Below are 13,270 nucleotides of genomic sequence, written 5' to 3'. Positions count from 1 at the left end.
ATTGCCCTGTCGCAACCACAGTGACTCCAACACTCTCCCAGGACTTAAAGTACAATTCAGATCTCTAGAAACAGAAAAGAAAAGGTATCATTCCACTACACAGGGTAATCATGTACAGATGAAAAATAGCATTCTATGATTTCAAATGACAGAAGTTATTATACTTCCCTGTGTTTTGTTTGTCACAACATAGTTTTTGTATACTGGAGAGACTAAGACAATAAGGCATTAAGACTTTCCACATTTCATGGGAAGAAGGAGAGCACAGAATGCTCCCAATTAGATATTGTGGTGTTAATTTCCCATATTTTGGTGGAAAGTTCTAACTTTCATCTCCTTGGATATAAAGCTACACAACCTGTTCTGATCTTTGCCATTTTCGGCTTGGTTTGATCTGTTTGGTTGGAAGTTTGGTAGTACATAAGTAAGAGCACTGGCATTATCACCTATGTGTCACCTTCTTAAGGCTGTGAGTCACAAGTGCAGGGGAGCATTTGCCTTCAGCCCAGAATTAACTAGATCTCTGAGGAAAAAGAGATGTCCCATCTAACCTGAGCATTTCCTCATGCCTGCTTTCTCACTCAAGGCATTGGCTCTGTGAATCTGTGCTATGTCTGATGTATGTCCTACAGTATTATTCAGACTGATTGAGTGCCTCCTTCACCTTGGAGAGTCCCTCAGAAACTTAGGAATAACCAAGAATTAGATGTTAAACGAATCTTGTTTGTGTGGATTCTCTTTGATTTTATAGTTGTCAAGGCTAGTGCACAGAATCACTGGACTGATTTTAAAACGTCATTTTAATATTTTCTTTCTTTTTGTGCCTTGTGTTCCATGCCTATGCACTTCAACGATTATGCTGAATATGGAAAAAAAAACAGCAAAAAAAATCCACACCACTGAAGTGAATGAGTTTTCTCTATAGGCTTTAATGGAGGCAGAATCTCATGAAGGTTATTCCACAAATACAAGGGGCAAAAAGGAAATGCTACGTTGATATTGTGTCATGTTTGAGCCAAGCTCCATTAAATGCACAGAGTCCTGAAGACATCAAAATTGGTTTTCAGCATCAATTTAAGAACCTAAATCTTTGTTTCCCTGTGTCTGTTTACATGTGACCTAAATATCCCAGTTCTCAATCCAGGTACTGGAAATTTAATAAATATTTCAATGCAACATTCATCAGTGAAATACAAAGATCTATCCAGCTCATCTCTAAGAAGTTTTATCCCTTAGGTAGCTGGCTCATACATAGGCACATACAGAACTTCACCTGATTTGCCTCTTTTTCTGTGCTGATAATTGTAATGACTTCTCATTGGTATCTGCCTGCAGAAATACATCTGAAGCCTTCATGTTGTTAAGAGAAGCTCAGACAAACATATTCTTGAGACTTCTCTTACTTAATTCATTTTAAGTCTAAATAATGTTATTATTAATTGTGTAGGTCTTATAGCTCAGTGTAAGCAATGCAATGCGAGACTGAAGAACTTCAGTGCTGATATTTCTGTAATCTTGATTACTGTGTGTTAAAAAGAATGTAAATGACTCTACTCCTGTGCTCAAAGTGGAATGTATTAAGGCCCAAGGCATGTAGCACAAGTGTGACTGAATCTCAGCAGTCCCTCCCTCCTAATGAGGAAAGAAATGGTTTTTAGAAAGAAATCACATTTCGTGTTGCTAGTGGTTAGTCAACACTGTGACGCAATCTAATCAAAGCACTGTTCACCTTTCTTGTCTTAGTGTTCACAAATCTCTGCAGCAGGTTTTTTGTTTAGTTTTTGGGGTGTTTTTTGTCTTTGACCAGCTCTAATATTGCCACAAAATTACCTAATTGCTTCCTTAAAGTAAACTGAAATTTTCTGCTTAAACTAGAAAATAACTATTTTTGTGGAGAGCTGGTTAACTTTTGGCCAAAACAGAGTTCTTGCAGTGACTAGGTTTGGATTAGAAAATTCATGCTCTTTTTTTAATGTGAACATCCAGAATTACCAAGTTTACTCCTTAAATAAGCACAAAGTTCTTGGTATTGTAGTTTGTAACTATTAAATATGTTTATGTTTTGTTGCTCTGAGAAAAATTAGTTTTTCTGTGCAATGTTGGCCACATTCCTGGAAAAAGCTGTCTATTCGATTCTGGTAATGCCAACATTATGGATATTTCTGGACTGTCAGGATTTATTCCTCCATCCTATGGTGCAGTAGATAATTTTATGTGAGTTGATGACTTGAAGAACTGAAGTTTGGAACTGTAATTAATTGGTCCTTAATGGTGTTTGACAGAAACAGATCCTCTGCTGACAGACTGTTTATCCCCAAGTATAATACCTCTGCCTACATTTTTAGGATTCTTCAAGCCCCAAAATACTGTCAAATGAAAATTCTTTAACAGAGGATAAAAAAGAAGTCTTGAATTACACAGGTGAAGGAATGATTTCAGTGGCATCTCTACTCAAAGTATTTCATACTGGAGGAAGTAAAGATGAAGATTATCATAGATTTAGCTGTCTGGAGAAGGCAGACAGCTATGCTAAAGTAGGTAGATTGATTCAAGGATGGTTTTGTGGCTTGCATCATATGTTAAAAAAAATGCTGTGATCTTTGCTTCTCCACAATTTTTTTTCTTTTACAATAAATTTACAATGTATTATTTTTACTTAAAGAATTTCATCAAGATGTACCAAGAATTAAATGCTGAAGATCTGACACCCATTTCAGTTGAACTCCTTTTGAAGCATCCTTTCATGGAAGATTTGATCAATACATGCCAAGAATACAAACTTCCTGTAAGTATTCCTGTCTGGGACATGAAGACTTTGTAAGCACACATGCTTAAGTTTGCATTATCCCAGAAATGCACATGTAATTAATGTAAATACTGCCAATTTTCAATGTAGATCAGCTATACAGCCCAGCTGCTGTAGGGTAGATCAGGTTTTTTTGTTTTCTGTAACAATTCCATCCATCAAAGACTGAACTGCTTTCTGACCTGTCTTTGTACAAGTCTTGCTGGCCTGGAACTGCCTACAGGTTTTCCACTGCCTTGTCTGATGAGGTTTTGTCTTTCTTCCTGTCCATAGCAAGGAGTCTGGTTGAATTATCCTCCCAACAGGATCATACTGCAGGACACTGTAGGATATATGGTAGAGCCCATTCCCCATCCCGGGCCAGCCAGGCAGCAGGAAAGGGCATACAGAGGCAGTACAAGTCCAAGTGTTCTTCCCTCCCATTCTCTAGGGCTTCCCTGCTGCCTGCACCTATGTTTAAACATGCATTAAAACAGTTGCACAAACGGCATGTTTGGGCCAGAGAATCACTCTATTTAAAGTATCTAACTATGGCAAAAATCACTTGATATACAGGGTGTAAGAAAATACCATGGTAAGATGAGAGGATGCTTGCATGTGCATATCCCACAGCAAATGTAAACAGTCTTCACAAGTTTTAAATGATCACTCCCATAGTGTCCCACAAAATGTAAATCTGAATAAGATAGATGATAGTTTAGGAGTAACTTGCTATTTCTTAATTATATTCCTCACTTGTGGGATGTGAATTGCCCAGCATTTATTCTATCACTCATAATCATTGTTAGTAAAAGATAAAATATAATAATAAAAGAATATATTTACTCAGTAAAAGTGAGGGTTAAAAATCCATTTGGTACAGTAGAAAGTGACAGGAAAATGTAAGACAAAGACAAGACAATACAATTAAATATTATAACTATCCATGCGTGTTCATCCTGCCTATATTGATGTCTCAGTCAATTTGGGAAGACAGATGCCACGCAATATTAAGTCATTCCTCCCTTCCCCATTCTTTCTTCTTGACTCTTTTAATTTAATTGAATACTGCATTTTCTAATTTGATTTTTTTCCAATCTCACTGAATTTCTTGTAGACAAAGCATTTTTTAAACCAGCTCTCTGGATGTATTCCACCTCAAGAACTGTTGTTTACACAAACGCTCACTGACTTTGTAGCATTTAATATGATACAGCCTCGTCATGAAGACCAAATGTGATGAAACCTAAAAAAACCCTTAATTAGGGTGTTAATTGATTAAAGCCATATCTATGTGCTGGGCAATTTACAGGCACTTTTTTTAAAACGTTTTCACACTGGCCAATAGCTGAAAATCAAATGCACCCTATCTATTCTTTATTAAAATGTCTAATTTTCCTTCACCATTTTTAGGGGGAACTTTGTTACATGCCTTAAAGAGTAGATTGTAGTGCATGTTTAAATTGTATTAACTACCATCAATTACCTGTATTATTTCTGTCTGGTAAGATATTTTCAGAGCAGTTCAGGTATAAAAATTGTCAGTCTATGAAAAAAGCTGTAAGATAGTATATGAATCTTGGCAGTAGCTGAGGGTTTCAGTTCTAGCCTGGACACAGCCCAGAGGAGTTCCCACATCTTGGTTATATATTGGTATCATTCCATTTAAATGAGACATTCTCCCACTTATTTGGCAGGTTCTGTTGATGCCTGTATCTACTGACTCAACATTTAGTTGATGCAGAGCTTCAGTTCTCATTTGTAATACTTAAAATTTCCTCTTAAAAAGGCTTATACTGACTGTAACTCAAATATGATACTATGATTTCTGTACTTAAACCCAGGCTATTTCATTCCTTGACTGTACTGTTAAACACAGACTTTTGTTTTATGCATTAAAGCAACACTCAGGTTTACAAAAAAAGTGTTATGTTCACCAGCAAGCAGGCATAGAGACCCAGGAGCCATTGTTTTAAGTATGTTACAATTCTGGTCTATTGCATACAGACTCCTGGAAGATTTTTCCCGTATCAATTCCCTATTTGGGGAACAGGTGAACTTTTTTCTTTTCAAGACATTATTTTTAGCATAAATTATTTTTGCAGAAATTCTCCTCAGACATGTCTATAAAAATGAAAGTCAACCACAGTGCTGTTATTTTGAGATCTTTTACTAGATAAATATAGCAAGTCAGGGTGTGGTTTCTAAAAGTTAAAATGTTTTTACTAATGCAGTCATAAACAGCAGAAAGTACAATGTTTTTGAAAACTGTAAAAGGAATATCTAGCTTACAAGTTTTCAGATTTAAGTTAGGATACCTGATTGTTTTGGATCTTGATAAGCTGTTCAATTTCAATCATTATTTTCTGTCATATCTCAAAATAATATTTTTTCCATGTAAGATATATTGTCTTCTGCAGGAATTTTGTTTTCTCTGCTAGTGGGCTGGCAACATGATGGTGACCTTTCTGTCAGCCTTAGTACAAATGTCTACAAACTAATATGCCCAGAAATTCTATTACTTTTTCTCTTGTCCTTTCTGTTCTGATTACAAGATTTTCTAGTCTTAACTAGAACTTTCAAGTGTTTGCCATTGTCAACACATTTTTTTCACTTATCAGATGAAATTTATTCCTTGAGAATAAGCAGATGACATGTGTATGTTTAAGAAGACACTTCATTACATGCTCAATTAAATTTTCTTTAAATAACTTTAATAATAAATGAGATAGGATTTTTTTTAGACCAGCTGATTCAGATGGGAGAAGCAAGCAGTCTGGTTTTTCCACTGTGTGTGTTCATCTATTTGATTTGGTCAGTTAAAGGATTTTCTGTAGCCCTCATTGTTTATTGTTAAAATTTTTGCTGTCTGTTCTCAGACTGTCACAGATGTGGTAATAGAGAAACAACCCCATATTTTAATAATTCTTCATTTTGATTGTGTAAAAAAAGCGTCTGGGATATATTCTGCTTCTATAATTCTTAATGTTTAATGCAGTAATTGTTATCTTATAATTACTGAAGATAAGGTAGTTTGATAATTAACATTCAGTTTAATAATTTGAAAAATATTATGCATTGGATAAATTGTGTTACATTTCTTATTCTGCTCTTAAATCCTGAATAGCCCTTTTAACAAAGCCCCGTTTTTGACAAGAGGGATATCACATCATATTTCTATGTGTTTATGTTTTGAATATATTTAGCACAGGTCCTTGCATTATGCTTGTTCCATCTAAATTGTCATATGGTTACTGCTGTTACTGTTGTTCATTCTGTTAATCATTTCAGTAACATAATTCAGCTATTCTTTCAGATAGGAGTTCCACTGAAGCAAGATTTCTATTAATGTATAGTTAACATGCCTTTGCGAAAAAACATTTATTAGTATGTTGAAGAGCTATTACAAAATCTGTTTATACCCACAGCAGCCATTTAATATTACACAACAAACATTCAGAACTCCATGTATCATTTCACAAAGTAAAAGATCTTCTTGTCATAGGGACAGTTCATACAGATTATATTAAATGCATCTTATGAAGTGGACCATGTATCAAGGTTTTGACAGGAAAAAAAAGCACTGCTGAATCACTGTCTAGTCATAAGCTGTAACTGTAATACTTATGAAACTTGAGAAGCTTTTTTCATGTGGTGGTTTAAATGTCCCAGTGTACAAGAAAAGGAAAATCTAACTCAGTGTTTAAGTACCTCATTTAAAAAAGAGACCTATGTTATGCTTCTCTTGATCATGTATCCCATCTCTAAATAATCTTAGAAAATTTAATGTACATAAAAGATGTTGTTTCTTATATTAAAGAAATATAAATATGTGTTAATGTAAAAAAAAAGTTTCCTTCATTAAAGATGGACAGTAAAACTGTTGGAGCACTCTATCTCCAGTTTTTTTACAGTATTTAGTACTGCATTTATTTTTAGTGAACCAGGATTTAAACTATTTTTCTGACTCAATTTGCTGAAAAATGCCCTCTGATAGTGGAGTGTTTCCTAGAGTCAAAGATAAATATTGGTGCAAACTTCTAAAACCATGGACTGGTAATATTGTTTTTTTAGCATAGTTCTGAATTCACTGAAATGCTTCTGATATTTTGCAAGTTTATGAGGTATCATTACATATAGGCAGTACCTGCTTTTGGAAAGAGGCTGTATCTTCAAAATATGCACAAAATATATATTGAACTACATGTATATAAAAAAACTACATATATGTAAAAAATCTGACTGCTGATTATTCTCCTAAAGGAAAAAATGTGTATTCTGACATTATCAGAAAATGCTAGAAAGTTAGATATTTATGTTTGTATTCAATGCTCAGCATGTTATGATTTTAAAACAGAAATCCCTTGTTCATCCTACTTACACATAACATAATGGATAGTATTACTGAAATGGGAAATGGAGAAGATTCTGCTAATACCAAATTATTGAAAATTAACAAATCAGACAATATATTATAAAGAACTAAGCACAAAATTAACCTACTGAGGATATATATTATTTGAAGTGTTAGTAACTTATTTTCTTTTATACTATTTCCTGGAATTTTTGTTAAAGTTCCGTCTGAAATATGACATATTAAAAAAACAACCTTAATTGAAGAACTTGTCTTTGTATGTTCTGAATAACATTTACTGGTTTAAACAGTCTTGATCCCTCTCTTTACCAATATTATTAAGCTGATGTTTAAGATCTCTGTTTAAGAGTCACATTTTAACACAGTGTTGTTTTGTAAAACCACCAAAGGCAGTGAAGTCCTGTGGATAACACGAAAACATAATCTCAGTGATATTATAGCACCTCAGCTGAATGAGTTTCAGTGCCCTGCTGGAAGACATTGTCTGTAGCATGGGGAATGTGTAATCTACCTCCACTGAAGTTAGTTTTTCACCATTATCTAGTCAGTGGAGAGCTCACCCCATGGATAGACAGGTGTTATTACTGTAAGTTCTAAGGTGTTATTACTGCAGTCTTCAGCCTGTAACATGAAATTACTTTTAATATTTCTTTTTTCTTTTCATAGGATCTTAAAGTCTTTCTCCAAAAATCCAAAGAAGCACAATCAACCGATGGGGAACAAAACACATGTGAAGACATCAATGTAGAAAAAATTATTGTTCGAGAACATTAATAAATCTTTTTTCTCAAAATCTGTAAGAAATGTGTCTTAGAGGTTCAGTCCTCTCTTCCATGAGAAAGGTTTTTTGTTTATTGTTGCAAGAGCAAAATCCCATATTCCAACTACATATTTTCTGTTACTTTAAATTAAAAAAAAAACCAAAACCAAAACCACCAATAGGGAAATTTATGATTTGCTCATCTTAAATAGTCTGATGATATTTCTAAATAAAATTAAACCAATTTCTGAACTTAAGTAGAGATGGTATTGTCTTCATTAACATTTTGTTAAAAAAAGAATATGTCCAATTCTTCTAAATGCACTAAGATATATATTCAGCTTTTCTAATATGTACAGTTTATTAATTAATTAATTAAATGCTGTAATCAATTAATCTTTTAAAACATATTGCAATTTCTAGCTAATAAAATAAATGCAAGCAGTATTTTCTCTAAGACCAGGATAAACTGGGCATCATGTTCATGAAAACAGTGTTTATTGACAATGGAGATGACAAATCTTTGCCATTGAACCTTTCTATTTCTAACCTTGCAGTAGATCTCAACTCTGCCACCTACTAAAGACCTGCCTGTCCTTTTTTTATTGACACAGTGCATTCAAGGGCACCATATACTCCAGACACATGCTGCAGATTTTCATGTGTGATAGGTCCTTCTCTAAAAATATTTATGGCAGGCCATGATACCTAGAGAATGTTGACTTCTGCAGCAGATTAAGCAGAGTCTTGGTCAAACATTCTCCTTCCTTACAGCTGAAGTGGATGTTTCTTTCTCTATAGGAGGTCTGAGTCTTACTGTTTTTCCTGGATAACAGGATCTTTGTGTTTAAATGCAGTTTTATCCAATTTCTCCATTCTCTTGTGTCTAGATGGCTGACTGTAAGTTGATAGGAACTATTTTTTCATGGATCTTAGTGACATACATTTCAGAACACTCTTTGTAAATAATTCCCCTGGATTTGAAAATAGAAATGCATAAAAAAATCTCAGTTTTTAGTGGTATTCTGGTATTCCTCTGATCTACAGTGTCAAGTTTTTTGAAGACGAAACATAGGAAACTGGTAACTGTGATTATCAGAACTCAGTGTAGGGTCTAATTTTTAGTCTGTCAGCTGCCCAAGATATTAGCAAACCTTCGACATTCTACACTGTCTTAGTAGCTTGTATCTGAACACTGCTCCTTCATTCTGGGGTATATTTTTTCTGTATTCATCATTACCTTCATAAAAATTGCACAAAATGTTGGAAGGTTCTTTTCCCTGGTGTGATTCAGCGAAGTATTTGAACATGTTCTTTAAGAATAAAAATAATCCCATCGAAGTCATATAGCCCATAGGGAACAACAAAAATTCACTCTTTGCTGAGAATGCTATCTGCACAGAATATATTTTCTTTTTAATATATCTTTATTATTTTTAGACAAGTATGCATGAAACAGTATAGTATCCACATATGATGATGTTCCTTTTGAGGTTTCTAGATTGCCTTTGTGAGTTATAAAGCAATTCTGTATCAAGAAAGCAATAGCAGCATATAAAAAAAAGAGGAATGGTTAGAAAAAACAAAGAGACCAGATAAATAAATTTATCTGGCAGTAAATTTTTTTGCAGATTTTTAGAACCTGATGTCAATAATGGCAGGTTTATTTCTTTGTTGAGTAAAGACAGTCACATTTTGAATGGAAAGTCTAGGGGTAGCAGATCAAAGCTATGTGATATATGAATCTATATGTGATATATGAATCTCAGAATAGAACCCAGTCATCTTACCACTTCAGGAAAAAAATGTTAATGTCTCTTCAGTCTACATATTTTGTGCTAACCACCAGCACAGAAACAAATGTAATTTTGTTGTGTCCCCACAAACCATGCTAAAACCTCAACATCCTTGTTTTACATGTGACAACAGACTTTATGATTTACATGTGACAACAGACTATGATATGCATATAAATTACTCTTTTTACCAGAATAATTTCTTCGCATAACATATACAATTTGGTCAGTTCCATCCCCAATATTTTTTAAACATAACATGTATATATTCACACAAGAATTTGGCTTTTTACTCCATATTAAAATATTATATGAATAGAAAAGAATTGCAATTTACTTCTCTGCCTTTTGCATATTTCATAATCTTTCAATTGTTTCTTTTGTTCCATTTAATTTCTAATTAAAAACCAGCTTTAAATACTAAGTGTTTAACTCTGATTTTGCGTACTGGAGATCTCCATGAGAAAATAAAAAATATATTATTTTCAAAAAGCCTTCCCTACAGTTCATAAACCTGAGTGAAGTAAGAAGCTTCAGCTACTGGAAATTATAAATTGCTATTTAGGTAAGATTCTTCAAGTATTCCTCCTTTCTTATACACTGTTGATATATTTTATCTGTGACCCAGAATGGGACATAAAATCATTACTGATAATGTCTGAAATGTGCAGATTGCAGCAGTGTAAAATAGTAAGAAGTGAAGTAGGTTGTGTGAAGTGCCAAGCTTCATGCAGTGAGCACGTACTCCTCTATGAGGAAGTAAAGGTATAATTTACAAAGTAAAGAATGTATGCCCTGACAATTGCAATGTATTTTTTCAACAGTTACTAGTTGAGTATAGCTAAGTATCAGGAGAGTTTTTCAAGAGATTTTGAGTTCCCAGCCCAGCTGTGACCCAGACATGAAAGAGGTCCTTGTTTTTATGAAGGGGGAATGCTGAGTAGTTTTGCATTCAGATGTAGCAGGAGAGTTACAGTTAAATCATGTTCAGCTTTTATAGGTACACTTCAATCAGGATAGTTGAAACTAGAAAATATTCAAGAGAATAACGTCAAGAATGGTAGGAAATCATGTTTTGTATAAGGAAGTACAAGGAACTTGGTCTCTTTATTTCACCAAAGGAAAATGTAATGGGGTTTCAAATATCATTTTTACAAGAACCCATCTTCATTCTGGTAGACACCATCTAGATTCAATGGCTGGAACCCTTGGCTTCAAAATAATAAATAGATTTTTAATAAGAAGTACATGAACTGTTGAAGCAACTAGCTAAACAAGCCCATTTCCTCGTCAGAGAATTGTAAAATCCAGATACATAATTCTTTGAGACACAGTTTGTGTCTCAAAAGACAGGAACTAAAAGAAAAAGTAACTGCCCATGTGTTATTAACATACAGAGTTAAAAACTGAACCTGAAAGGCTAGTTTGGCTTTCAGTTAATTGTATGCAACATGCTCAATCCTGTTTTCACAGCCTGCTGTCTTTTAATGTTTTATTTACTCCTTAACTTCACTTATGTCAGATATTCTTGTCTATGCTGCTTGGACAATGCCTTGGATGGTTTGCTTTAGAAAATATGCAATGAAGCTTATGTTATCAATACTCTCATAATAATTTAAATTACTCATATTCCATCCCTGCAAAAATTTTCTTTAAAAAAAAATACAAACCAAAAGATGCTGCTGAATTAGGATGGTTTCTGTACTTTTATTAATGTGTATAAAATCTCCCAGCATAAATCAATCTCAGCATTTCATTCTGTACAGAACTCAGGCTCCATATTAGTCTGTTTCAGGGTTATGATCCATTCCTTTATATAGGTATAATACATCCAGATTTGTTCCTCAGAAAGCAAAGTCTGGTAGAGGAAGATTCAAAATTTTGCAAGTAACCAGAACACTTTAAAAGAAAGTTATGTTTTGTTTGTTTTGTTTTGTTTTGTTTTGTTTTGTTTTTGCTTTAAAATGGCTGAGTGATGTCACACTGTCACCATAATAGCAAAAGAAGTTCCTCAATCTGCTCTGTGGTCCTTACCTCAAAATTTCCACTGAGCATGAGGTTCAGACATGCTTTCTTTTTTTATTCTTTAAAAGAGAAGCCAGCTGTTTTGTGAAAAGCCTCTTAGCTCTGCTGAAATTTCTAAGTGTGTGAAGACAGCTTAAGGGAACCTCTCCAAATCACTGAAGTACAGAGTGATAAAGGCAATCTGAAAATCAAGCACACTGCACAAACTTCTTTGCAATGTTATAGTTATGAAATTAAATCAACATCAATCAGACCATTTCAGAAGCTATTTTATTGTTCACTTTATCAGTAAAATATAATTGGGTTGTTACTGCTTTTATTACCTTTAACAGATTCTGTAACAAATATGCTTATTTGTAAGCAGAAAAGCAATTGAAGTTACTTCCCAGTAAAATAAATAAAGTAAATATCCTTGGTGAGTAGCGAGTGGGAAAGCAACTACTTTCTTTAAAGTTTATTTTAAATAAAATGTGCAACGAAAATTCTGCAGTTCAACATCTCATCAAAGAACATCCCTGCAAATTCAAGAAGGAAGCTGCAAAAGGTAGCCCCTCTGGGACGGATAGCCTCTCATAATGATAACTGCTGAGGAGCAGCTGTGCTGAAAAGAGCTTGGGGATGTTGGTGGACAGCAAGCTGAACATGAGCCAGCAGTGTGCCCTGGCAGCAAGAGCAATCTTGGCATGTGTTAACAGGAGCACAGCTTGCAGTAGATGGAGAAAAGTCATTACCCTCATGCAATTAGCACTCATGTTTACAGTGATGACAAGAGTTCTGGACTTCCCAATACCAGGAAGACATCAACAGTTACATTTAGGATGCTTCTCACTTGCATCCAAGACTTCAAGATTTCTCAAATTCTTGGCCTCAGGGGCAATGCTTTGGACATCCTTAGACTTCATAAGAGCACAGCTTTGACTTATCGAATGATAACAATAATATCAAGCAAAAAGGCTTGACAAGCTTCTAGCTCATGACCGTGCTACATTAATGTAACAAAAGTGGTTGTCTGTACTTCGTGAAAAACTTGTACTTATCTTGCACTGTGAATGTTGTACATGTTAATTAAAAAGGAGAAGTAGTAGCAGCAGTACCTGTCAGGAATAAAAAGTGTGCCCATGCACAATTAATGGTTTCAATTAGGTAAAACCCTCACTTTTCCTCACTTTTATCACGACAGAGGCTCACCTTTTCTTTGTACATATTATATATATATATGCACACATCTATAAATACATATATCTATATATAGGTACACACATATATAGACATATATATATAAATACATCCATACATAGAGAAAGCTAAAGCTTTTCTTGCTTAATTACAGATAGGATGACATTTTCATGTGAGGAAGTTTAATTTCATCCTGGTTAACCATGAATTGCTGCTTTTTCAGCAAATGACATACAGTGTTCAAGATGATTTTTTAATTTTTTTTTTATGTGCAAAGTTATAACTGTTGAACTGAAAATCTGACCCACTGCAGAATTTCACATATACTGTAGCTCTGATAAAGTAAGTTTAGT

General features: G+C 34.2%; 1 protein-coding gene across 10 annotated transcripts in view; it reads left to right on the top strand.

The window, feature by feature from the left end:
- Positions 1–8,177, top strand: part of SPEF2 (sperm flagellar and cilia associated 2) — a 73,153-nt gene extending 64,976 nt beyond the window's left edge. For 6 of the 10 annotated variants that reach the window (XM_088155969.1, XM_088155966.1, XM_088155967.1 and 3 more), the window contains 3 exons: positions 2,346–2,534; positions 2,663–2,785; positions 7,827–8,177. In XM_088155969.1, the coding sequence (XP_088012095.1) occupies positions 2,346–2,534; positions 2,663–2,785; positions 7,827–7,934 (420 nt within the window). In that variant the 3' untranslated portion in view covers positions 7,935–8,177. Of the gene's footprint in view, positions 1–2,345; positions 2,535–2,662; positions 2,786–7,826 lie in introns of those variants that run through there. The other 4 variants (XM_088155970.1, XM_088155968.1, XM_088155974.1 and 1 more) reach the window with 3 other exon arrangements.
- Positions 8,178–13,270: the final 5,093 nt, after the last annotated feature.

The sequence above is a fragment of the Sturnus vulgaris genome, chromosome Z (genome assembly GCF_052056855.1).
Source record: "Sturnus vulgaris isolate bStuVul1 chromosome Z, bStuVul1.hap1, whole genome shotgun sequence".
Classification (NCBI taxonomy): domain Eukaryota; kingdom Metazoa; phylum Chordata; class Aves; order Passeriformes; family Sturnidae; genus Sturnus; species Sturnus vulgaris.
The sequence above is the reverse complement of the archived record's forward strand: the minus strand, read 5'-3'. Positions and strand labels throughout refer to the sequence as shown.